At 41.8% G+C, this 26,925-nt stretch overlaps 1 protein-coding gene across 1 annotated transcript in view; it reads left to right on the top strand.

The window, feature by feature from the left end:
• Nucleotides 1–1,838: 1,838 nt before the first annotated feature.
• The window catches only part of PDSS2 (decaprenyl diphosphate synthase subunit 2), a 313,717-nt gene continuing 288,630 nt past the window's right edge, over nucleotides 1,839–26,925 (top strand). Inside the window, exon 1 of the mRNA XM_054491948.2 lies at nucleotides 1,839–3,994. Within this exon, the coding sequence (XP_054347923.1) occupies nucleotides 3,699–3,994 (296 nt within the window). The 5' untranslated portion in view covers nucleotides 1,839–3,698. The remainder of the gene's footprint in view (nucleotides 3,995–26,925) is intronic.

Here is a 26,925-nt window from a genome sequence, read left to right as displayed (position 1 = left end):
GAATTGGGTTTCTAAGGCAAAGGACAATATATATGTAATTTTGCTGAGGATTATCAAATTCCCTTCCATAGCTGCCATGTACCATTTTGCATTCTCAATGGCACTATATGGCATCTCCATAGCCTGCTAACCAAGTAGATGGTCAAACTTTGGGATTTTTGCCTCCTTTTATCATCTTTGCCCAAGATACACCACGACACTTTCATCTGCCTTTGGAAGAACTCTCTCAGGATAAACAATAGGTGATTGTATTGAGGGTGACAGAAGGAGGGTGGCTGCAATATCTCTATCTATTTCCACTCACCTAATCATGGAAATGCCAGCGCCCACAGCACTATCCTTGTTAAGAGCTTGTATTTTCCAAGGTTGGCTCGGGTTTCCAGCCAAAGAAAAGGACATCAAACATGACCTTACTTCTTTCTAAGGTCACTAGAATGCAGAGTGCCCAGTGAGTTCTACTGGTATAAGCTTCAGAATCCTGAAAAAGGTAGAGGAGGAACTGTGATGATTTTTTGTCAGCTTGCTGTCTCCAAAACAACTCCAATGCCAAGGGGAAGTCCCTGAGTGTGGCTGAAAGTTTCCACAGATTGTGGAGTGACCACTCTCTAACCTGCAGGGCTACTCACACACAGGACTTCTTCTTTTGCTGCTTTGTAGGAGTAAATGTCATGGATGGACACTGTTTTTTTCTTTCAGTATCTCCCATTTCCCAGTGGGCAATTTTGCACTCCAGGGTGACAGACATTTGGTAATGTTTGGAGACATACCTGGTTGTCACAACTTGGAAAGGGGTGCTGCTTAACATCTAGTAGGTAGAGGTCAGGAATGCTACTCAACACCCTACAATACTCAGGACTGCCCCCCTTCCTGCAACTAAGAATTATCTGGTCCAAAATGCCAATAATGCCAAGGCTGAGAAATCCTGCTGTATTCTTTCTTTATGCACACATTCACAGACATCCTTAATATAACTACTATCAGTGGCAGAGGAAGGGCAGAATCACAGATACTCCCCCACCCTGTTTCTCCAAAAGTCACTAGCAATTCAGAAATTTCTTTAATCATAAAGACTCTAAGGAATTATATATTTATCTGGGAGATTAAAGAACAAATACCATTTTAACCTTCTAAAAACTGATTATCATTAAGTATAATGCAACCTTTTAACTGTAAGTATAAAGGAAAATGCTGATTATTTAAAGTAAATGGGACCCAAAGTCCCATGAATAATCAAAAACTTGGTTAATAGAGTATGACCAGAGAATAATGCACTTGGCTTCTGTGGAGAAATTAAAGTACATGCTGTGAATTGCTATTGAGGAAATTGCGTGAAAAGTTACCCTTAAGGTACCATGAAGCTGAAGAAACAGCCTCAGGTGCACAATATATCACATTAGTCTCTATCTATCTTTGTATTTTCATGACTTCTTTCACCTTGGATAACCCAGAAGCTCTGGCCTTGGAACTTTTTGGAATGGTAAAGTATCTCACTCTCCATATTTATTTTCATCTCCTGGAATGGTAAAGTATCTCACTCTCCATATTTATTTTCATCTCCTAACAGACCTGAATTTTGTTGCCAAGAGTTTATCACTTTCACAGGAATTATTTTCAAACTTCAGCTTACTTACTTTGAGGGCATAGACTGTGTTTGATACTTATAATCACAATTCACGTTAAACAAAATGTGCCCCTGAAAAGTTATACCTAAACTGAATTTTTGTAAATAAAATCAAAAATTTAAATCACAAGGAAAACTTGCCAAAGGGAAAGTATGAAGCTAAATCTTTTGTAGAGAAAATCATCTTGTTTTGCAAAGTGAACAACTACTCTTTGTTTTTAAGTCCCAATCTTTATTTGTAGCTCAAGAGGCTGGTACAGTATTACGCCTGATGCTCATTTAAAAAATACTGACAGGCTGGGCATGGTAGCTCACACCTGTAATCCCAGCACTTTGGGAAGCCGAAGTGGGCGGATCACTCAAGGTCAGGAGTTTGAGACCAGCCTGGTCAACATGGTGAAACCCTGTCTCTACTACAAATACAAAAGTTAGCTGGGCGTGGTGGCGGGTGCCTGTAGTCCCAGCCACTTGGGAGGCTGAGGCACAAGAATTGCTTGAACCTGGGAGGCAGAGGTTGCAGTGAGCTGAGATCGCGCTACTGCACTCCAGCCTGGGTGACAGAGCAAGACCCATCTCAAAAAATAAATAAAAAATAAAAATAAGATACCATGAATTTGGAAGGATTTTGAAAGTTTTAGAGAGTTTTATAAGCTATTTTTAAGAGTGTAAAAAATGGATAATATATCCTTTATTAAGAACGGTTAACATCTGTTTTAGGTGATAAGAAAGGAGGTAAGATCCTAGGCACATTTGAAAAAAAAAATAGGTAGCATTACTGAAAAGATAATCATATTGACTGTTTCCTCTCAGCAATAAGGAGAAAAGAGTGGATGGGAGCCTATTATTTAGACAGTGTAATCTTTCGGTTAGAACACGGATTCTGAAACCAGATTGTCTGGGCTCACATCCCTATCTAGTGTGGTCTTAGGCAACTTACACGACTCGACTGCACCTTAGTTTCCTCATACAAAACACGGAGAATACTAATATTATCTACTTAATGAGGTTGTTCTGAGGATTAAATAAAGTAATACATGAACTAGTACGTGAAAAGCACTCCGGTCAGCGATAGTCATCAATCCTGGAGTTGAGCTCCAGGCTAGGCATAAAGAGGAAGATAAGAGGCAGGGAGCAGGCAACGTTTCATTCTTCCTCTCCGCACCCTCGGGAAGGAGGCACCGCTGTTTCTCCCAGGGCTCAGCGAGGAGGCCGGTAATTCGAAGTTGGATCCGAGGACTTTCCTTGGGACCCCTTTCCGCCGCACCACGCCGCCTTTCGTCTGGTTGGTCCCTGAGGACACGAGGGCTCAGCCCCACGCCCCGACTAGGCGTTCCACCACTGAGCCGTGGCCCCAGCTCCAGGAGGCATGCAGCCCGAGAGGCCGCCTTCACGCCCGGCCACGGCCACTGCCACTGCCAGGGGCTAGTGGCGATAGCGACAAAAGGCTTCCGGGAGGAACTGGTGCCTCCGCTCGACGCCCTTCCTTGCGGGCAAGCCGGGGGCTGACCGTTGTTCGTGACACCAATACTTATGCATGCCACTCAGTGCTGGGCGCCGGGGACTCTAATGAATCCAGACTCGGCCCAGATACCGTATGCAGAAGGACCACTGGCCGCCCACAACTGATCCCTGTCACTGGCGACCTTTGCTGGCCCAGAGCGGGGGGGTAGGAGGAGCTGAACCTCCCAACCCGGGTTCACCTCCAAAGCACCACCCCTGCGGGGGCGTTCTCGGGTACGCCGTAAAGTAGAGAGAATGCTTAACAACCCGCCTCCGTCTTTACGGCAGGCCGCATTCCATGCCTCCAATATGGCGTCCTCCACATAGGCAGTGGCTGTGGTTTCTACACCGGGTGGCCGGGGGCAGTGCTGAGCTGGGACTGTTGTTTGCCCAGCCTGGGCTGCAGAAAGCAGCAGTTAAAGTTCGTTTCTGGTCACTGCTCCAGGAAGCCACTTTATTCTGAGGGTCAAGAATTGCCGCTTCCTTTTAGTTACTGCAAGTTCCTCCTCTGCCCCTGGTTTGTTTCCCGCGCCACCTCTGGATACCCCCAGGTCCCAGACCCTTCCAGACTCAAACCATGAACCTTCGGCAGCTGCTATTGCACTTGCCACGTTATCTTGGAGCCTCGGGTTCCCCGCGTCGCCTGTGGTGGTCCCCGTCCCTCGACACCATCTCCTCGGTGGGCTCTTGGCGTGGTCAGTCCTCCAAGTCCCCGGCCCACTGGAATCAGGTAGTGTCAGAGGCGGAGAAGATCGTGGGGTACCCCACGTCTTTCATGAGCCTTCGCTGCCTGCTGAGCGACGAGCTCAGCAACATCGCTATGCAGGTGCGGAAGCTGGTGGGCACTCAGCACCCTCTGCTTACCACAGCCAGGTGAGCTACCCCTCTCCCGCTGACACACTCGCACTTGTTGGAATACTTTTTTTCTGGCGGGCATACGCATTCTGCCTCTCTCAGACTGACTCCTGGTTTATCTCTTTTTAGTCCTTCCTTTTTACTCACTCCTCCTAGACCTTCCATGTTGTCTCTTCTCTAGTCCACTTAACGTTCTTGCTCAGCTGAGTGGATAAGTGGTTTTCTTTGAAACACTTGCATGCTTTCCGCGATTTTGCTTCTTAATTGTTGAGGATGAAGATGCCTCAGTGATTTGTGGAGAAATCGAGCGGAGATGTAGGTTTATTGAATCACTTTCTAGAAATTTTTTTTTTTTTAAATGGGATAGATTAATTTTCTGTCCCGCACTGTTCAGGGGGTCACCTCCAGAAAGTAGGCAAGGAGAGAGAGAGAGGGGCTGAAGGTAAATAATTCTTTCCAACGAATGTCTTGGGGTTGAAGTAGGAATTTATCCCATTAGTAGTCATTATCTTCTTGGGATATTTGTCACTTATGCTGTACTACTGCTGTGAAACCTGCCTTTAGGATTTATAAAAGTTTTTTTTTTTTTTTTGAGACGGAGTCTCGCTTTGTCGCCCAGGCTGGAGTAGCTGGGACTACAGGTGCCCGCCACCACGCCCAGCTAATTTTGTTTTTGTATTTTTAGTAGAGACGGGGCTTCACAGTGTTAGCCAGGATCGCCTAGATCTCCTGACCTCGTGATCCACCCGCCTCGGCCTCCCAAAGTGCTGGGATTACAGGCGTGAGCCACCGTGCCTGGCCAAAAGTTTTTTTTTTTTCTTCCACTTAAACCCCACACCTTCTGATTTGTACTTAGTTTAAACATACAGCGAAGTTACAAAAATAATAATATAGTTCAAAGAACACACTTGCATACCCTTTAATCAGATCCACCTACTACGTAGATATGTCTATATATGTCAATATATACATTAAATACATATACACACAGATATATATACTATTCACGTGTATATATCTTTCTATATTTTTTTTCTGAATCATTTGATGGTACATTGCATACATCACGATCCTTTTCCCCTAAATACTTCAGTATGTATTTCCTAAGCATAGCGGTAATCTCCTACGTAAGTACGCTACAGTTACCAACTTAGGTATATTTAATATTGATACAATGCTTTTATTTAATCTACCATTTAATTTCAATTTTGTTAATTGGCCTAATAATGTTCTTTATAGCATTCTTTACCCTCCAGGACAGAATTCAGTCCAGGATCAAGTATTGCATTTAGTTGTTATATCTCTTTCATCTTCTTCAATTAGGAACATTTTCATATCTCTTCTTGGCTTTTAATGACTAGAGCACTGGTTCTCAACTGGGGCAGTTTTCCCCCCCTGAGGACATTTGGCATGTATGGAGACATTTTTGGTTGTCACAAATGGAGGCACATTACTGGCATTTAGTGGATAGAGGCCGGGGATGCTACCCTTCAATTCCTAGGACAGACCCACAAGAAATAATTAGGTGCTGCAAAATGTCAGTAGTGCCAAGGTGGAGAAATCCAGGACTGAAAGGACCTTTTTCTGTTGTTGTTTTTAAAAGTAAACTTCTATTTTGAAGTAGTTTTAGATTTACATGCAGTTGGAAGAAATAACACAAATCTAATATACACCTAACCCTGTTTCTCCCAATGGTAACATCTTTTGAAACGATGGTGTAATATCATAAGCAGGGTATTTATGTTGATACAGTTAATATAAAGAACATATTCAGCACTATAAGGATTCCTCATGTTGCTCTTTTTTAGCCACACTCACTTCCCTTACCCACCCCTTGCTTTAATTTTTCGAGGCACCTGTCATTTTCTTACTACAAAAGTTATCAAATAGTAATAATAAAGTGATTTTATTCCTTGGCATTGTTCCCAGTTATCAGGAATGTCACCTTATGATTAGCTGGAATGTTAGTTTTCCAGAGATTCTAGATGATACACACTCAAAACACATACACACACACATATGTTTAAAGCTTAATGAAACGAATAAGCCTACTATTACCAAACTTAAGAACTGTAACTTTACCAGTCCTGTTGAAGCTAAATGTGTACTCCTCAGTCCATCTCCCTGACTCCTACTAAACTGTTTTTAAACACTTTTCCTTTTTAAAATTACCAGGGGTCCTGGTGTGGTGTCTCATGTCTGCGATCCCAGCACTTTGGGAGGCAAAGTAGAAAGATTGCTTGAGCCCAGGAGATCGAGACCAGCCTGGGCAACATAGCAAAACCCTATCTCTACAAAAAATAAAATAAATTGGTTGGGCGTGGGGATGCACATCTGTAGTCCCAGCTGCTTGGAAGGATTGCAGTTGCTTGAGTTGGGAGGTCAAGGCTGTTGTGAGCCGTGGTTGTGCCACTGCACACCTGTCTGGGCAAGAGACCCTGTCTCAAAATAAAATGAAATAAAATTACATTGTTATTTTTCTAAATAATAATGTTTCATTTTACTGGTTTCTTTGCAATGTACAAATATGATAGTTTATTGCATATGGCCTTTTGTGACTTCCTTTTTAAAATTTATGGTTTCCGATATTCATCCATGTTGTGTGTTTAACTGTAGTTCATTAGTTTTTTGCTGGTGTGTGAAATTCTGTTGTCTGAATATACCACAGTCATCTTTTATTTGTTTATTTATTTTCAGACAGAGTTTCACTCTTGTTGCCCAGGCTGGAGTGCAGTGGCACAGTCTCGGCTCACTGCAGCTTCCGCCTCCCGGATTCAAGCAATTCTCCTGCCTCAGCCCCCCAAGTACCTGGGATTACAGGCGCCTGCCACCATGCCTGGCTAATTTTTGTATTTTTAGTAGGGATAGGGTTTCACCATGTTGGCCAGGCTAGTCTTGAACTCCTGACCTCGTGATCCGCCCACCTCAGCCTCCCAAAATGCTGGGATTATAGGCGTGAGCCACCACGCCGGGCCTCACAGTCATCTTGTAATTAACATTTGGGTTGTTGCATTTCTTAATATTATGACAAATGCTGTTATAAATATGTTTGCATATCTTTTGGTGTTCATGTCATGAGGATATAAAAACAAGAGCATAACTGTTGGATGTGCACATGTTTATCTTTAGAATGCTTTCTAAAGTGAATGTACCAGTTTATACTCTCATAAACAACTTCTGAGTTCAGGTTACTCCTAGTTCTCATAACACTAGAACTAAGAGATTTCTTAAGTTTTTTTTGAGACAGAGTCTCACTCTATCGCCAGGCTGGAGTGCAGTGGCATGATCTCGGCTCACTGCAACCTCCGACTCCCTGGTTCAACCAATTCTCTTGCCTCAGCCTCCCCAGTAGCTGGGATTGCAGACGTGTGCCACCGCGCCCAGCTAATTTTTGTATTTTTAGTAGAGAAGGGGTTTCACCATGTTGGCCACAATGGTCTCTAGCTCCTGCCCTCATGATCTGCCCACCTCGGCCTCCCAAAGTATTGGAATTACTGGCATGAGCCACTGCACCTGGCCCAGATTTCTTAGTTTTTGGTAATCCAGAAGGAGGTTTCTTTGTGTTTGATGGGAATGATAGTGTCAGTGATAGGGGCTGTAGTATTGCATTATGAGTATTGTAGTCCATCATAAAGCACAGAAGTGAAAAGGGTGAAGCTAAAAAGAGCCTTATTAATGTGTATATTCTGAGAACTGTAGTTCATCTACTTAGTTGCAATAGCATCAGATGAGGGTTTGGAGAAGATCTCTTCAGAGGCCACCAGAGGCACCCTAGATGAAAGTTTGTGAGACTAATGGTTCTGAAACTTTCCTAATTGTTGCCTAACCTGCCTTGTAGTACTATAGTACAGTGACAGAATTGGAAAGGCACAGAATAAGTAAGTTTTTGCAAAGTTGTCGTAGCATGTATGAATTGCTATATTTTGTAAGAAAAGAAAGAGCTAATCTGCGTATAATTTTATTCTATTTATTACGATAATGTGTTGCAAATTATTTAAACAGCCTAAACTCATAAACAGCCAATGAAGAAACTTTTGGGGTGTGGATATGTATCTGTATATATTTGTGTATACACTGTACACAGCTATTTCAGCAAAGGAGCAGGCATTTGATCCAGAGCTTAAGCAGGTAATGATTATTGTAAATTATAACTAAAATCAAGGATTAAGCAGCTGTATTTTTTTGTTTTTTATTTTTATTTTTTTGAGGCAGAGTCTTGCTCTGTTGCCCAGGCTGGAGCCATTTACTTTTCGGATAAAGCTACATGGTGTGTTAGGGGTAAATCATGTCTAACAGCCCTAAAATTGAGATGAATGGTGACTTTGTTAGCAAACAGCAGGAAAAAAAAAAAAAAGGAAACCACCATAATTTGCTATTCGCTGATCTCTTTACCTAAGACATCTTGTCAAGAAAAGGGAAAAACAGCCTAGATGTGACATATATTCTTTAACACTAAATGAGAAATGAGGTTAAAAATCTTGAGGTTTGGTGAGATAATGATTCTGTTACTAGGAATAGAGGAGCATTTAGCTCATTTTTACTCTTGTTCATCTAGATTTTCTAGGATCTCTCTGTTGTAAACTACAATTAGATAAATAATGAATTTACTAAATGTTTATTGAAACTTATGAAGTGATATAAAGAAGTCTAGACTAGGTGTGGTGGTTCATGCCTGCAATCCCAGAACTTTGGGAGGCCAAGGTAGGCAGATGCTTGAGCTCAGGAGTTTGACACCAACCTGGGTAACATGGTGAAACCCCATCTCTACAAAAAATACTAAAAATTATCCAGGTGTGCTGGTGCATGCCTGCAGTCTTAGCTACATGGGAGGCTGAGCTGAGAGGATCCCTTAAGCCCAGGAGGTCGAGGCTGCAGTGAGCTGTGGTCGTGCCATTGCACTCCATCCTGGGCAACGGAGTGATACCCTGTCTCAAAAAAGAAAAAAAAAAAAGGAAGTCTAAAACATGGACCCTGTCCCTTGATAAGTTGACACAAAAGATATTTACAAATATCTAACAGAAGGAAACAAATGACTTGTGGTTAATGAGCTACCACATAGAGAGATGGCTTGGAATAGTAGAGGAGCTTTCATGGAGAAATTGGGACTCCACTGAAGGATGGATGAATAAAAATTACATGAGTAATGTTTTAGGGTAATAGTTGTATAATATTTATTTTTTTCCTTCATGATTCTTTCTTTTTTCCCCTTTCTTCTCCAGGCTACCATACCTCTACTAGGTATGGGGAAGACCTTAAAAGCAAGGATAAGCAGTGCAATAAAGTGAGCAGCATGAATAGAGCTAGAATAGTAAAAACTAGAACATTTTAGAATAGTTAAAATGTTGGAAAAAGAAAGCATGGGTGAGGAATCATTCCGCCTACTGTTAAATCTTACTATATAGCTACATTAATCAAAACACTGTGGTATTGTCAGAGGAATAGACAGATCAATGGAACAGAATAGAGAACCCAGAAATAGATTAACACAAATATGCCCAACTGATTTTTAACAAAAGTGCAAAAACAATTCAATGGAGGGAGGATAGTTTTGTTTTTGTTTTTTTCTTTCTCCAAAAATAGGGCTGGAACAATTGAACATCATAGGCAAAAAAAATGAACCTTGACCTGAACCTCACACAATATTTTTTAAAAATCAATGTAAAATGGATTATTTGTGAAATCAATGTCCACTTAAAATGGATTTAAACATGAAATGTTAAACTATAAAACTTTCAGAAGAAAACATAGGATAATATCACGGCCGGGTGCAGTGGCTCACGCCTGAATTCCCAGCACTTTGGGAGGCTAAGGTGGGTGGATCACCTTAGGTCAGGAGTTTGAGACGAGAATTGCTCAAACCCAGGAAGTGGAGGTTGCAGTGAGCTGAGACTGCACCACTGCACTCCAGCCTGGGTGACAGGGCAAGACTCAGTCTCAAAAAAAAAGAAAACATAGGATAACATCTTCAGGACCTAGGGCTAGGTAAGCAGTTCTTAGACATGACACCAAAAAATTCATAAAAGAAAACAATAATTGGACTCCATAAAAGTTCGAAACTGGCCAGGCGTGGTGGCTCACGCCTATAATCCCAGCACTTTGGGAGGCCGAGGTGGGCGGATCACAAGGTCAGGAGTTCGATACCAGCCTGACCAACATGGTGAAACCTTGTCTCTACTAGAAATATAAAAATTAGCTGGGTGTGGTGATGTGCACCTGTAATCCCAGCTACTCAGGAGGCTGAGGCAGGAGAATCGCTTGAACTTGTGAGGCAGAGGTTGCAGTGAGCCGAGATCGTGCCACTGTAAGCCAGCCTGGGAGACAGAGTGAGGCTGTGTCTCGAGAAAAAAAAAAAAGTTTGAAATTTAGCTCTGTGAAAGACCCTGTAAAGAGCGTGAAAAGTGTAGCCACAGACTGGGAGAAAATATTTGCAAATCACATATTCAAAGAAGGACTTGTATCCACATTATGTAAAGAACTCTCTCAACTCAAGAGGTTGGGTGCGGTGGCTCACGCCTGTAATCCCAGAACTTTGGGAGGCCGAGGCAGGTGGATCACTTGAGGCCAGGAGTTTGAGTCCAGCCTGGCTAACATGGTGAAACCCTGTCTCTACTAAAACTACAAAAATTAGCCGGTGTGGTGGTGGGTGCCTGTAGTCCAAGCTACACCAGAGGCTTAGGCAGAGGTGAATGAATCTGGGAGGCAGAGGTTGCAGTGAGATCACGGCACTGCACTCCAGCCTGGGCAACAGAGTGACACTCTGTCGCAAAAAAAAGAAAAAAAAAAAGAACTCTCTAAACTCAAGAAAGCAAACAATACAATTAGAAAATAGGGGAAAAAGCTTGTGCAGTGGTGCATGCCTGTAATCCCAGCTACTAGGGAAACAGAGGCGGGAGCCTTCCTTGAATGCAAGAGTTTGACTTCAAGGCTGCAGTGAGCTATGATTGTACCACTGCACTCTAGCCTTGGCAACAGAGCAAGACTTTGTCACTTAAAAAACAAAAAAAGAAGAAGAAGAAAGAAAAGAAAATGGGCTAAAAGAAAAACCTATAAAGGTAGCAAGTAAGCATACGAAAAGATGTTCAACATTATTAGCCATTTGGGAAATGCAAATTAAAATCACGATAGGATGTTGAGGTGATCAGGCCCAACACCAGGCCGTGAGGGCTACAAAGTCTGGCGGGGCAAAGGAATGAGAAAAGACAAGTTAAGAGTTCATAAAGTGGGCCCGGAGGGCCAGCGCTAGATTGGAGGCTGCAAAGGCCCCGAGCTCTGGGAACCTGCCCTATTTATTGGTGATCAAACAAAGAAGCAGGTGGTGAGGACGTGAGGGTAAACAGGTGAGGGCATGAGGACGTGAGAGTAGAAAGGTAGTGGTGCATTAAGTGTAGCTGTGACGGTTTAGCATTTCCTTTGACCCATATAGAATATGCTCTGCTGCTTGAGATAATGGAGGACATGTTTACAAGAAAGAAGCAAGGAACCAACAAGTCTGTGCACATTCCAGAGGCTACGAGGGGTTTATGCCCTGAGCCCTGGGTTCCATCAAAGCCACAAGGGGTTTTATGCCCTGGGCTTAGATTTGTGGTGCGGCAGTGCAGCCTTCCACTCTCTGGCACAGAGCTTGGTGTTCCAAAGGCCACGAGGGGTTTTAGTACCTGGACCCCGGACATCTTCCAAGACTCTTTTACATTATGACAGACAAGCCAGTCCTGCCTCAGCTCTTCTACCAACAATGGGATACTACTATGTACCAATTAGAATGGCTAAAATAAAAAATATAATATGTAATTCTAGTAACGATGCAGAGAAACTAGATTTATCATACATTGCTGATGGGAATGTAAAATGGTTCAGCCCCTCTGGAAAACAGCATAACAATTTCTTATAAAATTAAACATACGACTGGGCGCAGTGGCTCATGCCTGTAATCCCAGCACTTTGGGAGGCTGAGGCAGGCAGATCACTTGAGTCCAGGATTTCAAGACCAGCCTGGGCAATGTGGCAAAATGCTGTCTCTACAAAATATATAAAAAATTAATTGGGTGTGGTAGTGCACACCTGTGGTCCCAGCTACTTGGGAGGTTGAGGTAAGAGGATCACTTGAGCACGGAAGTTGGAGGCTGCAGTGAGCCATGATTGTGCCACTGCACTTCAGCGTGGGTGACAGAGTCAGACCCTGTCTCAATCAATCAGTTGATTGATCAATCAGTTTAAACATACACTTAACATGTGGCCCAGCAATCAGACTCCTGAGCATTTATTCCAGAGAAATAAAAACTTATGTCCATACCAAAACCTATACACAAATGTTTGTGACAGTCCTATTTGTAATAGGCTGCCATAACCTATAGAATTATAGGTTGAAAATCCTACATATATGTATTTCTCCTTTGCAGTTAAGTTTCTTGTATTAATGCCATTTTCATTCCACAGCTTGGATAGGACTGTGTGTTCTTTCTAGAGGAAAGATCCTTTCTTTAGAATGATGTTCCAGAATTTCACCTTGATGGTTTTTGGAGTGGAGAATGAGGGCCTTCTTAACTTAATCCTATATCCTTTATTTTGGGATGAGTTTGTGTGTTATTTCTTCAGTATCATGGTTCCCACCATTTTCTCTCTCATGTTGGAATTTTGTAGTTGGTCATTGTGAATTGATTCCTCAACATTCTTCCCCCTACATTCATAGTTTTCCTTTTTTTAATTTATCCTCTACATATATACTGTTTGTTATACTGTTTTAATTTTGTCTTTAATTATTTCCCAACTGGAGACAACCCACATATCCTAGTGAGTGGTTGAACAAACTGTGGTACATACATAACGATGAAATGCTACCCAACAATAAAAAGAAATGAACCACTGATACACACAACAACTTGGGTGAATCTCAGAGGAATTATTCTGAGTGAAAAAAGTCAATCTCATTCATCAAAAAATTAAAAATAGAATTACCATATGATCCAACAATTCTGCTTCTGGGTCTGTTTCCAAAAGAATTGAAAGCAGTGTCTCAAAGAGATATTGTATACCCATGTTCATAGCAGCAGTATTCACAGTAGCCAAGAGGTAGAAGCAACCCAGTTGTCCATTGATGGTTGATAGGATTAACAAAATGTGGTATATATTACCATGGAATATTATTCAGCCTTAAAAAACAAGGAAGGACCAGGCACAGTGGCTCATGCCTGTAATCCCAACATTTTGGGAAGCTGAGGTGGGAGGATCTCTTGAGGCCAGGAGTTTGAGACCAGCTTGGGCAACATAGTGAGACCCCATCTCTATAAAAAAATAAACTAACTAGACATGGTGGCTCCTAAAAATAAATTGGCTGGACAGCTGCTCTAGAGGCCGAAGCGGGAGGATTGTTTGAGCCCACGTGTTTGAGGTTGCACACGTGTCATAATATGGATGAACCTGGAGGACATTATGCCAAGTGAAATATGGAGGATGTTATGCTAAGTGAAATAAGCCAGTCACAAAAGGACAGATACTGTATGATTCCTCTTATATAAAGTGTCTAGAGTAGTCAAATTTAGGGAAACGGTGTGTAGAAACAGAAAGGTGGTCTCCAGGGACTGGAAGAAGGGGGAAATGGAGAGTTGTTTAATAGTTATAGGATTTCAGTTTTGCAAGATAAAAAGTTCTGGAGATTGGTTGTACAACACTGTGAATACACTTAATGCTACTGAACTGTACATTTAAAAATGGTTAAGATGGTAAATTTTATGTAAATTTTACCCAATTTTTTAAAAAGTCTATCTCAAAAGTTTATATATTGTCTGATTCCATTTATATAACATTTATATCATTTTCAAAATGACGAAATTGTGGAGATGGAAAACAGTAAGTGTTTTCTGGAGTCAGGGACAATGTGGGGAATAGGGAGGAGTGTAAATACAGAGAGGAATATTGTGATAGAACAGTTGGGAGTCTTGTGGTGGTGGGTGCGTGAATCTATACATGGGATAAAGTTGCTGATACAGTTTGGCTGTGTCCCCACCCAAATCTCCTCTTGAATTGTAATCCCGATAATCCCCACGTGGGAGGGACTCGGTGGGTGGTAATTGAATCATGGGGGTAGTTTTCCCCAGGCTGTTTTCATGGTTTTCCCCAGGCTGTTTTCATGATAGTGAGTCACTTCTCACAAGAGCTGATGGTTTTATAAGTATCTGGCATTTCCCCTGCTGGCACTCATTCTCTCTCCTGGCGCCCTGTGAAGAGGCGCCTTCTGCCATGATGTGGAACTCTGGGTCAATTAAACCTCTTTTCTTTATAAGTTACCCAGTCTGGGGCATCTCCTTAGAGCAATGTGAGAACAGACTAATACTGTAAATTGGTACCGCAGAGAGTGGGGTGCTGCTATAAAGATATCTGAAAATGTGGAAGCGACTTTGCAGCTAGGTAACAGGCAGAGGTTGGAACAGTTTGGAAGGCTCAGAAGAAGACATGGGAAAGATGTGGGAAAGTTTGGAACTTCCTAGAGACTTGTTGAATGGCTTTGACAAAATGCTGATAGTGATATGGACAATGAAATCCAGGCTGAGGTGGTCTTAGATGGAAATGAGAAACTTGTTGGGAACTGGAGTAAAGGTCACTCTTGCTATGCTTTAGCAAAGAGACTGGCAGCTTTTTGCCCTTGCCCTAGAGATCTGTGGAACTTTGAACTTGAGAGAGATGATTAAGGGTATCTAGTGGAGGAAATTTTTAAGCAGCAGAGCATTTAAGAGGTGACAGAACATAAAAGTTTAGAAAATTTGCAACCCTAACATTGCAATAGAAAAGAAAAACTCATTTTCTGAGGAGAAATTCAAACTGGCTGCAGAAATTTGCATAAGTAATGAGGAGCCAAATGCTAATTGCCAAGACAATGGGGAAAATATCTCCAGGATATGTCAGAGACCTTCTTGGCAGCCCCTCCCATCATAGCCTGGAGGCCTAGGAGAGAAAAATGGTTTCCTGGGCCAGGTCCAGCCCCCTCTGCTGTATGCAGCCTCTGGACTTGGTGCCCTGCATCTCAGCAGCTTCAGCAATGGCTAAAAGGGGCCAAGGTACAGCTCAGGCTGTTGCTTCAGAGGGTGCAAGCCCCAAGCCTTGGCAGCTTCCATGTGGTATTGAGCTTGCGATATGTAGAAGACAATAATTGAGGTTTGGAAATCTCTGCCTAGATTTCAGAGGATGTATGGAAATTCCTGGATGTCCAGGCAGAATTCTGCTGCAGGGGTGGAGCCCTCATGGAGAACCTCTGCTAGGGCAGTGTAGAAGGGAAATGTAGGGTTGGAGCCCCCACACAGAGTTTCCACTGGGGTACTGCCTAGTGGAGCTGTGAGAAGAGAACCAACATCCTTCAGACCCCAGAATGGTAAATCCACCTACTACAGCTTGCACCATGTGCCTGGAAAAGCCTCAGACACTCAATGCCAGCTGTGAAAGCAGCCAGGAGAGGGGCTGTTCCCTGCAAAGCCACAGGGGCAGAGTTTCCCAAGACTGTGGTAGCCCACCTCTTGTAATAGCGTGACATGGATGTGAGACAGGGAATCAAAGGAGATCATTTTGGAACTTTAAGGTTTAATGACTGCCCTATTGGATTCCGGACTTGATGTGGGGCCTGTATCCCCTTTGTTTTGGCCAGTTTCTCCCATTTGGAACAGATGTATTTACCCAGTGCCTGTAGCCCCAGAGAGATGTGTCTAGGTAGTAACGCACTTGCTTTTGATTTTTTTTTTTTTTTTTTTTGATGGATTCTCACTCTGTCACCCAGGCTGGAGTGCAGTGGTGCCATCTTGGCTCACTGCAAGCTCTGCCCCCTGGGTTCACGCCATTCTCCTGCCTCAGCCTCATGAGTAGCTGGGACTACAGGCACCCGCCACCACGCCTGGCTAATTTTTTTGTATTTTTAATAGAGATGGGGTTTCACTGTGTTAGCCAGGATGGTCTCAATCCCCTGACCTCGTGATCCGCCCGCCTCGGCCTCCGAAAGTGCTGGGATTACAGGCATGAGCCACTGCGCCTGGCCGCTTCTGATTTTATAGGCTCATAGGCAGAAGGGACTTGCCTTGTCTCACATGAAACTTTGGACTTGGACTTTTGGGTTAAAGCTGGAATGAGTTAAGACTTTGGGGGACTTTTGGAAGGGCATGACTGCATTTTGAAATGTGAGCACATGAGATTTGGGAGGGGCCAGGGTCAGAATGTCCTCACCTAAATCTCATCTTGAACTGTAATTCCCATAATTTTCATGTGTCATGGGAGGGAACTGGTGGGAGATAATTTAATCATTAGGGCTGTTCTCATGATAGTGGGTGAGTGAGTTCTCATGAGATCTGATGGTTTTATAAATGTCTGGCATTTCCCCTACTGGCACTCATTCTCTCTTCTGCTGCCCTGTGAAGAGGTGCTTTTGGCCATGATTATAAGTTTCCTGAGGCCTCCCCAGCCATGTAGAACTATGAGTCAATTAAGCCTCTTTTCTTTATGAATTACCCAGTCTTGGGTATTTCCTTATAGCAATGTGAGAACAGACTAATACAGTTGCAAAGAACGCTATACACCTACACACAAAATAAATGCAGGTTAAAAGATACTGAAAATGGAATAAGGTCTGTAGTTAACAATCTATCAATATCAATTTTTTGATTTTAGTGTTCTATAGCTATTACATGATTTCACCATTGGGTGAAGGGTAAATGGGACTCTGTAGTGTTTTTGCAACTTTGTGTTTGTCTGTAATTATTTCTTTTTTTTCTTTTTTTTTTTAGACGGAGTCTTGCTTCGTCGCCAGGCTGGAGTGCAGTGGTGCAATCTCGGCTCAGTGCAACCTCCACCTCCTGGGTTCAAGCAATTCTCCTGCCTCAGCCTCCCGAGTAGCTGGGACTACAGGTGTGCACCACCACGCCCAGCTAATTTTTGTATTTTTAGTAGAGATGGGGTTTCACCATGTTGGCCCAGATGGTCTCGATCTCTTGACCTCGTGATCTGCCTGCCTCGGCCTCTCAAAGTGCTGGGATTACAGGCATGAGCCACCGCGCCTGGCCAATTATTTCTTATTTTGAAAAGCCTTAAAAAAGCACTTCAAATCCAGAGAGAAAGAGAGAGAGCATGCACGAGAGAGAGAGAGAGAGAGACAGACAGACAGACATAGAGAGAGAAAGAGAAAGAAGACCTGGGAGACAGAGATGTATGTGTTGTAGTTTTGTCTCTGTCAGTACTTAACTGTGATCATTTTATCTCTCTGGGCTTTAGTTTCCTAAGCAATGAAGTAAGGAGTTTGACTAGATGATTTCCAGTAATGTTGCCAATTCCAGACTAGTATGGAAATTAATGTTGTATCTGAATGTGGCAGGTAAGGAAGCCATTGTCAGTTCTCGAGCAGAGAATAAACCAGGTTGAATGCAATGTAATAGTTTAAGTCTGTAATCCTTTTTCCACAATTTAAAAATCTGAAAAGCTCAGAAAACAGAATTTTTTTAGACTTACAAATCTGACGTGGACTGATGTGAGGCTATTTATAGTCTTTATTTATCCCATTTAATATGAATATTTATGCATTTGATGCAGAAATATTAAGGCTTTTGATTACAGGGTGCTGCCCAGTTCCTGCTGCAGTGTTGGGTAAAATGCACCTTCCTAAAATCAGAAAAATTTTGGATTCTGAAAGACATTTGGTTTGGTTTCAGGGACTTTGGATGAGGGATAGTGGACTTGTCCAAGCTGGACAGTGATATGTGGGATGGCCCAGGTATGTGACATAGATTGGTAGGATGGAATAAACTGAAGGTAACAACATGCATCAACTGTTCCCTTCCTCTCAATACAACCTCTACCCAATGGTTTTATTACTGTTTCCCTAACTAAATGTAATTATCCACTTGTGAAATATATATATATATAATATGTAATTTATAAAAAATTATATATAAATTTTTGTTACTTAAATTTCTGTATAAATCACTAAAGTTTAAGTACTTTTAGTTGTTTCACAGGCAGTGACCAATGCTTTTCCAATACAGAATTGGTTAGACTTTTGTTGTTTCTAAAACATAGCTGATTCTTTGAGTAATAAGGCTTTATTTATTTTCATTGATTACTCTTGACAGATTTGGCTTTTAGGATTAAATTTTTGTTTAAATACTCTTTTTGCTTTTGCCTTCAAAAAACTATGCTCTTGATTTCAGATTAAATGGATAGGATTAATTTAGTATGCAGTTATTAGAGACAAATTATGACATTTAGTCTCTTCTCTTAGGGTGTGTTGATTCCTTTGTGGGGACTTTATGTTCCTGAGTTCACTACAGATATTTGGCTACCTAAAAAACCTTATTAGTCCTTTCTGCATGGTAAAATTCTTCAGAGCTCTTTGAATTTATTATTAGAAATTTAATTTTAGTCTCTTCCATGTTTATGAAAGACCGTTTCTAGATTCAGTTCTGTGATTACTGACTGAAAACCTACATTACTTATGAAGAACTTTTTCTTGGATGACTAGGAGAAAATTATAAATTTTAATTCATTCCACAAATATTTGAGGTGCTCTGGGCATGGATGTACAAACAAGAATAAGACCCAGTTGCTGCCATCCAGGAATTTAGGAGAGACAGTATAGTAAGCATGAGCTCTGGAATCAGACTGTTTGGGTTCACATCCTGCCTCTACCATTGTCAAGCTATGAGATCTTAGGCAATTTATCTAACTTCTCTGTGCCTTAGTTTCTTCTTCTGTAAATCAAGGATAGTAATAGAACCTGGTGGCTAGATGCAGTGGCTCAAACGTGTAATCCCAGCACTTTGGGAGGCTAAGGTGGAAGGATTGCTGAAGCTCAGGAGTTCAAGACCTGCCTGGGCAACACAGTGGGATCCCATCTATATAAAAAAAAAAAATTAAAAATGAGCTGGGTGTGGTGGTGTGTACCTGTGGTCCCAGCTACTTGGAAGGCTGAAGAGAGAGGATCACCTGAGCCTGGGAGTTGAGACTGCAGTGAGCCGTGATTGTGTCACTGCACTCCAGCCTGGGTGACAGAGTGAGATCTTATCTCAAAAATAAATAAATAATAGTAGCTATGTCAGAGTTTTATGAAGATTGAATGATTTAATATGGGTAAAGTGCTTAGAACAGTACCTGGCACATAGCAAGTACCCAAATATTAGCGATTATCATTATTATTAGAAATTCATTTTCGTGGGGAGACATACACAGAGTACCTTGAGTTAAATGCTGTAGTGAACAATATGCTGTAGAAACATAGAGAGAAAAAAAGATCTCTCTTCCTAGAGAAAATGGAAGACTACCAGAGATGAAGTGGGATATGAGTCGGGTCATGTGGGATGAAAAAGAGATGACTGAGGCAGGAAAATAATTTAAGACATAATAAATTGCTCAGCAAAGGCTAGGAAAAATTGTAGTGTGGTGTAGACTGCACCACACAGTGGTGGGATGGGATGAGGCAAAAGAAATAGGCTAGAAATACTTGCTTCTGCCATGATAGAGTATCTGATGCTAAACTTGCCCTTCCACTGTAAACAAATAGAAAACTGGACAAGATACATTAACCAACTATGCATTATTTTTTTATTGCTGAAAGATATTCCGTTGAATGGATATAGAGCAATTTGTTTATTCAGCATAAATGAATATATAGGTTGCTTCTATTTTTGGCTACTGTGAATAAAGCGTCTATGAATGAAATAAAATCTATTTAAAAAGCAAAGGAAAGGTTGTGGCCAGATTTTGAGTTTTGTATGTCATGTTAAGATGATCTAATTTTATCCTGAGGTCAGTGGAGATCATAAAGGTTAAGTACTAGAGAGACCTGAGCAGATGTGCCTTTTTGAAAGCTGACTTTGGCAGCTGTGGTGGTTGTGAATTGCAGAAAAGAAAAGCTAGAGGCCGGAAAGCCTGGCGGAAGACTGCTATGGTTTATTCATTTCTTCTTTCAGCAGCTAGTTAAGTGTGTTCTCTAATGGCCAAGTACTATGCTTGTTAGTCAGGGAAACAACACCAGACACTGACCCACATCCCTCCTCTCCCTTCCCCTCCCCAGGATTTATATTCAAATAAGGCAAATAGACATGTAAAACACAAAGTGCAATAAATTGTTGCATATGTTAGGATAAAAGTGTTTCCAAATAAAATGAAGACATAAACAATAGAGTGGCAAAAGGTCTCAACGAGATGATTTAAACATTGAAAATTGAGATGTTCTTGTGGATAGAGGAATGATGATGGTGAGTTATAAACTTAGGCAGTAGTGATGGAGATGAAGTGGAAAGACTGGATTCAAGCTACATTTGTGAAGTGAGGTTGGTAATTGCAGACTTGATAATTGTGGGAGTGAAAGAACAGAAGAGTAAGCTGAGCAATTGAGTATGTTCAGATACTAGCAGAAGTATGTTGGATGTAGAGTGTAGGGGGAAGTTTTGTAGACCTGTTGAACATGAAGTGTTTGCAGCAAGTGGAAATGTCCAAACTGAAGTTAGAAATGGGTTAGGTCCTCCTACGGGAGGTAGACACTAAGGCTAGAGTTGGAAGTACTCAATATAGGTGAGATTTAAAGTCATAGGGGTTTCTGATCTCTCAGGGAGGAAGTATAGAATTATCTCAGCATTGTTTAGTTGCAAGCATAGAAATTGCTTTTGTTTTTTGTTTTTGCTTTGTTTTTGTTTTGAGATGGAGTCTCGCTCTGTTGCCCAGGCTGGAGTGCAGTGGTGTGATCTCAGCTCAGTGCAACCTCTGCCTCCTGGATTCAAGTGATTCTCCTGCCTCAGCCTCCCGAGTAGCTGGGATTATAGGCATGCGCCACCATGCCTGGCTAATTTTTGTATTTTTGGTAGAGATAGGGTTTTACCATGTTGGTCAGGCTGGTCTTGAACTCCTGATCTCAGGTGACCTGCCTGCTTTGGCCTCCCAGAGTGTTGGGATTACAGGCGTGAGCCACCGCCCCTAGCGAAGAAATTGATTTTGGATTACTTAGGCAAGGAGGAGCTAATCAGGCCTTAGGAAGAATGAGAACTGGGGACGCTCTAGGGCAGTCAGTAGCAGGAATTTACAGACAGTTTCTCTAGACTACGGCACTGCTCTCAGGAAATTTTGGCTCAGGCTGCCTTTTATCCTTGGATGGCTCCTCAAGATTCAAAGTCCTGTGAGAGGGGATCTGTTTGGTCTTTATTGCCAAATAGATCATTTCCTTCATGGGTGAATGGTGTACTAGGTTTGAGCCTGCTTGAGTGTTGGCCACCCCTGTGGTCAGTTGGGGAGTAAGCTACTGTATTTCATGTCTGCTTAGACCTCACAGAATAAGGGAAAAGAATTTCCCTAATTGAAAAGTGAAATGTGTTACAGGCCAAAAGGGGAATGGATTCTGAGCAGGGCACCCTGTCCTTGAATTTACTGCCTTCTGTCCCCTTTCTTACTGTATAGATAATTTAAAAGAATTCCCACCTTAAATGAGGAAATTAGTCATTCTGACCACCTCCACAAAAAAGATAACTTATTGTCTTGTCTAGGACCTCTGAGTTGTGTTCAGTCTTCTAATTTTGTGATCTAATTCTTACATTCTTCAACCTGTGGGCTAAATGGTAAATTTATCCACTACCATCACACTTATATGTAGTGCAGAGGAAATAATGAGGTAGAGGAAACACCAAAAACCATGGACATGCTATGACAGAGACTGGCGGCAGCCTTTCTCAATTTTCATCTTCCCCTTCCACTTTGGTGAGAGAACCCTGAATTTATTCAGGTATAAGAGACTACATTTCTTAGCTTCTCTTACTGCTGGATGTGACTGTGTGACTAATTTCTGGCCAAAAGAAATGTTGGTAGAAGCATTTGAATTTCTAGAAAGCCTCCTCAAAGAGAGGGGTCTACTTTTCATTCTCCCTTCTTTTATCTTGCTGCTTTGAGTGCTGATGTAGTGGCTGGAACTCTAGAAGCCATTTTTGAGTGCCACATGTTACGGATGGTGGGCTGGAGAGTAAGACAGAACATAATAGCCTTGTGGAATTTCCAACACAGTTTTGTATTGCCCATTTCCAGACTTCTTTTTACATGAGAAAGAATACACTTCTTACTGTTTAAAATGTTATTTTGATTTTCATGTCACAATCAGTAATACTGGATCCTAGCTAATATACCCACCAAATAAAGAATTTAGATTATGGCCATAACTTCAGCTGGGTGGGGTCCTTTGCCTGATGGGTTGTTACACCTTCTTCATCCTAAGCCATTGGTGGCCCAGCTTAGATAGACATGAAATAATCTTTCATTATAGTTTATTATTATGCACTACAGAGCATTTCTTACATTCCACCTGTACTCATTCTGTTCCTCCTGTATACAGTATTCAGATACTGTCTTTGTAGCGGATATATCCCTCTATTTTAAGCCTCTCATTTGCTTTTTCTGGCATGATGAGCCAGGTAGCAATCTCAGCTTCCAGCTCAAAGGCACCATTTTTATATCTCTTGGTGGAAGCATTCTTTCCCTGGGCACAAAACCTTTAGTAGCTCCCCGTCTTAGAGGAAGGAAACAATTTTGAGAGGTCATTAGCTGGAGCTGTGAGAAGTGCCATGTCCAGTACCCAGTTGGAGAAGTGCTCGTTCAGCTCATAAGCTGTGTTCTATAGCAATAGATCCTAGCTGGAACCTTGTCTATGTTGTCATAGGCTATTTCACCACTGTGTGAGCCTGCTGCTTCTGAAAGATGCAAAGAGTACATGTTAAGATCAAAGAAGCCCTTGGTTACCAGCCAGTTGCCTCACTTTTGTTGGGAAGTGATTTTATTCATCAGTGGCACTAAGTAGAATATCACACTAGCATGCAAGTAAGTCCACAGATGGTAGTGTTGGTAGCAGCATGACAGTTAAATCACATCCAAATACAGAATAAATATCTCTTCTGAAAAGGACAAATTACTAACCTCTCTAGGATGAAAAGGGTCACTGGAGTCCATCCCTTATGAGGTAGATGGCTCAACTGGAGGAGTGTACCATATAGGGACACTTAGCAGTGAGACCACCAGCTCAGCCTTGGTGGGAGGAAATCCCTGTTGTTGAGCACATGTATAGCCACCATCCCTGTCAAAACACTACCATTTAGCCAAGTACTGAATTGACTAGGCAAGGAAAATGGCTCACTCTTTCAGTAACAGTCACCTTGTCCATATACTTATTAGTACTCTCTTCTTGGTGGTAATTTTGCTGAGCAGTCACTTGGAGCACAGATATTCTCAGGTGCTGGTCCCGTTCCCAAAAATGTATCTAAATATCCCTTTCCCAAACTGCCTTGTCACTAGTCATCCAAATATGCTCCTCCCCGGTCCTGCTCATTCAGCCAGTCTATTGGACGTGCCAGAAATTACCATGTAGATACTGACCTCAGGCCACCTATTTTCAAGTAAAGTGAACAATGATATGTACCACTCTAAGTGCTTCTCACAGGGAGGCTTTCTCCTCTCAGCTGATTCTCAGGATCACCCCTGAATGGAGTTGTTATGCAGCAGTGGTACACTTGCAGCTGTAACATAATGTTCAGGTCTTTCTTTAACCAGGGAGAGGCATTTTCCCCCCTGCAAGCTTGCTGGTCATAGGGCACTCCTCATGAAGCCATAGGTGCAGTTTGAGGGAGAGGTGGCATGTAAGAGGAATATGGTCGTAAGGAATGTAAGTGATCTGACATGCAATTTAATTGTGCCTTCACAACCCATTTTGGGCTTGCTGGAATTTAGAGTTAAATGCATCCAATAACAACTCAAGATGGACAGCTAGGTTTCATGGTCACTTAATGTTCTATTCTGTTTTCACTGGATCCTAGTAGCAAGCCAGGAGCTGTTTTTCAGAAAGAAATCATTACTTCAGTTGCTTGCTGAAATTGCCATGGCCTTGTTTCAATACCTGTGTTCATTGCAGCTTTTCCAGGTTAAATACAACATCATTTTAAGTGGACACATCTTTTCAATTCTCTGTACAGGAAGAAAGTGGAGGGAGGAGGGCAGTATGCCTGCTTGCAATATGTCTTTGTCTCATAATAACTTTTCACTATTCCTTTACAAATTTTAGAAAACTCCCCCCTTAGAAATGCAATAATTTTCATAAGGAAAGGGAATTTGATCATCTTCCACTTCATACCTCTTACCATAATAGTCCTTCCTTCTGAACCAGGGAGTCATTGTGGGCAGTATTTGGTAACATCTGAAAACGAGGTGTGCTTGGGCTTTGTCATGATGACTGCTGTGAGAAGAGGTTGAATTAGAACTTCATCTCCTATACATGAGCCTCATAAATTGTCAATCCAACTGATGAAACTGTGGTATTCTTAATTCCTAAGAATTAATGTTAGCTCAAAGCCAGTATATAATAATCCTGGAGAGGTTTCGGTATTTCCCTTTTGCCAGCTCATGATTACCTGGGTAAATGGCCAGAGATCCAATGGGGGGAAATAAAACCTTCCAACAGGGATTTGGCCTCCCCTTCATTCAAGGAACTGTGGGTCTCGAATTTGGGTGAGAGTTCCTGACTCTCTACTGTAGTGGCTCAGACAAGTTCACTAGACCTAGAGTTATTTGTTCATTTTTGGTTATTTAAATCAAAACAGGCCGGGCATGGTGGCTCACACCTGTAATTCCAGCACTTTGGGAGGCCAAGGCACGCAGATTGCTTCAGATCAAGAGTTCGAGACCAGCCTGGCCAACATGCGAAACTTTGTCTCTACTAAAAATACAGAGAAAAAAATAAAAATTAGCCAGGCGTGGTGGCGCATGCTTGTAATCCCAGCTACTTGGGAGGCTGAAGCAGGAGAATCACTTGAACCCTGGGGGTGGAAGTTGCGGTAAACTGAGATCATGCCATTGCACTCCAGCCTGGGTGACAGCGAGAATCCATCTCAAAAAATAAAAATAAAAAATAAAAACAGATCTAAGTGGGTTGCCTGTTGATTTGAGTTATTGAGTCTAATTAAATATAGACAGGGATTTCTGCCTGTCACAACAAAGTTTGAGATGACCTAATATTCCATATCCACCTTGCTGCCTGTTAGGATCACCATGCCCACTTCGTTTCTGTCAGTTAACTGCTACCACCTGGACTCGACCTTTCCCTGGGTGTCTCTCATTGCTTTCTGAGTTCAAGGAGTCCATTTCAGTAGCAGTCCTTCTCACAGAAATCCTTAGCCCTAGAAACTAGAGCCAGTAAAGTGATTAGTAATGATTGTCATGTGCTTTTCACCAACCTGTTTCCTGTGTCAAGAGTGAAAGAATCTTCTGGCCTCAATCAGGAGATATAAGAGCAGTATGTTACATGAATAACAATTTCATATACAGTTGACCTTTGAACAAAATGGGTTTGAACTATGCAGATCTACTTATACACAGATTTTTTTCAACCAGAGGTAGGGCATAGGGGAATGTGAAGCTCGTGTGCAGGGAGGGCCAACTTTTCATAATACACAGGCTCCCACAGGGCTGATTTTGGGTCTTGAGTATGCATGGATTTTGGTATATGTGGAAATGAGGAGGTCCTAGAACCAATCCTCCATGTATAACAAGGCACAACTGTAAATTTTTTTTTTTTTTTTTTTTTTAAACAGGGTCTCACCGTCTCCTAGGCTGGAGTACTGTGGTGCGATCTTGGCTCACTATAGCCTCTGCCTCTCAGGTTCAAGCAATTCTTGTACCTCAGCCTCCTGAGCAGCTGGGACTACAGTTGTGCACCACCTTGCCTGGTTAATTTTTGTATTTTTAGTAGAGACAGGGTTTCGCCATGATGGCCAGGCTGCTGGTCTTAGACTCCTGGCCTCAAGTGATCTGCCCACCTTGGCCTCCAAAAGTACTGGGATTACAGGTGTGAGCCACTGCACCCAGCCTCACAACTGTAATTTGAATAGAGAAAAGAGGTGAGAGAATGCATTTTCATGATAGTCTTCCCTTATTTCAAAGAATTAGCAGTACGATGGCACACACCTAAAATCTCAACTGCTCAGGAGCCTGAGGTGGGAGGATGGCTCGAGGCCAGGAGTTCAAGGGTGCAGTGAGCTATGAGCATGCCACTGCACTCCTCCAGCCTAAGTGACAGAGCAAGACTGTGTCTCAAAAGAAAGAAAAAAAAACCCACACTGAGGCAGTCAGCACCAATTTCATATTGGGAATAGCAATTTAGTATCAGTCAAGTACCATCATCTGTCATAGTAAATTAATGCCAATTTGAATAAATTTTGTTTTCAATTTGTACTTTATTTTTTTAATTGACAAATAATAACTGTACATATTCATGGGGTACATAGTGATGTTTTGATACATATAATGTATGATGATCAGATCAGTGTAATTAGCATGTCTGTCATTTCAAACATTCATCACTTCTTTGTGTTGGGAACATTCTTACCCTCCTAGCTATTTGAAACTATGTAATACATTATTGTTAACTGTAGTCATCGTACAGTAATAAAGAACACTGGAACTTACTCCTCCCATCTAACTGAAATTTTGTATCCTTTAACAAATCTCTCCTTTTAGTTACATAAGAAGTATAACCAAATAGAGTTTATCACTTTTACATATGTACATATTTAAATAATATTTTAATAAAAATTATTTAAGGCAGTACTCAATAACTGAATTTTTACCTTTAAAAAGGGTACATATATTATTTAAGGTTGAAGAATTCTAACTGGTCTGTGTTCTTCATTTTGAGCCCAATTAATGAGGATACATTGGTTGTAGGTTTTTAAGTACTATAATAATTCCTTTTGTTTAGATAATAATGAATTTTGATTCAGATAATTTCTCTTCTCATGTTGCTCATTACTACTGTATTGCCAACTGCTTTTCATCAATCCTGTATTCTATAATTGTCCCTTCTTTCTTCTCTAGGGCCAAGATTTGTCTCCCTTTTCTAAAAACACCTTAGAGGCCCACTAGTTACCAAAAAAATCCATCTGTGTTTGTGGTTTGAAGAAGAGTTTAAT

The sequence above is a fragment of the Pongo pygmaeus genome, chromosome 5 (assembly GCF_028885625.2).
Source record: "Pongo pygmaeus isolate AG05252 chromosome 5, NHGRI_mPonPyg2-v2.0_pri, whole genome shotgun sequence".
In the NCBI taxonomy this organism is placed as follows: domain Eukaryota; kingdom Metazoa; phylum Chordata; class Mammalia; order Primates; family Hominidae; genus Pongo; species Pongo pygmaeus.
The sequence above is the reverse complement of the archived record's forward strand: the minus strand, read 5'-3'. Positions and strand labels throughout refer to the sequence as shown.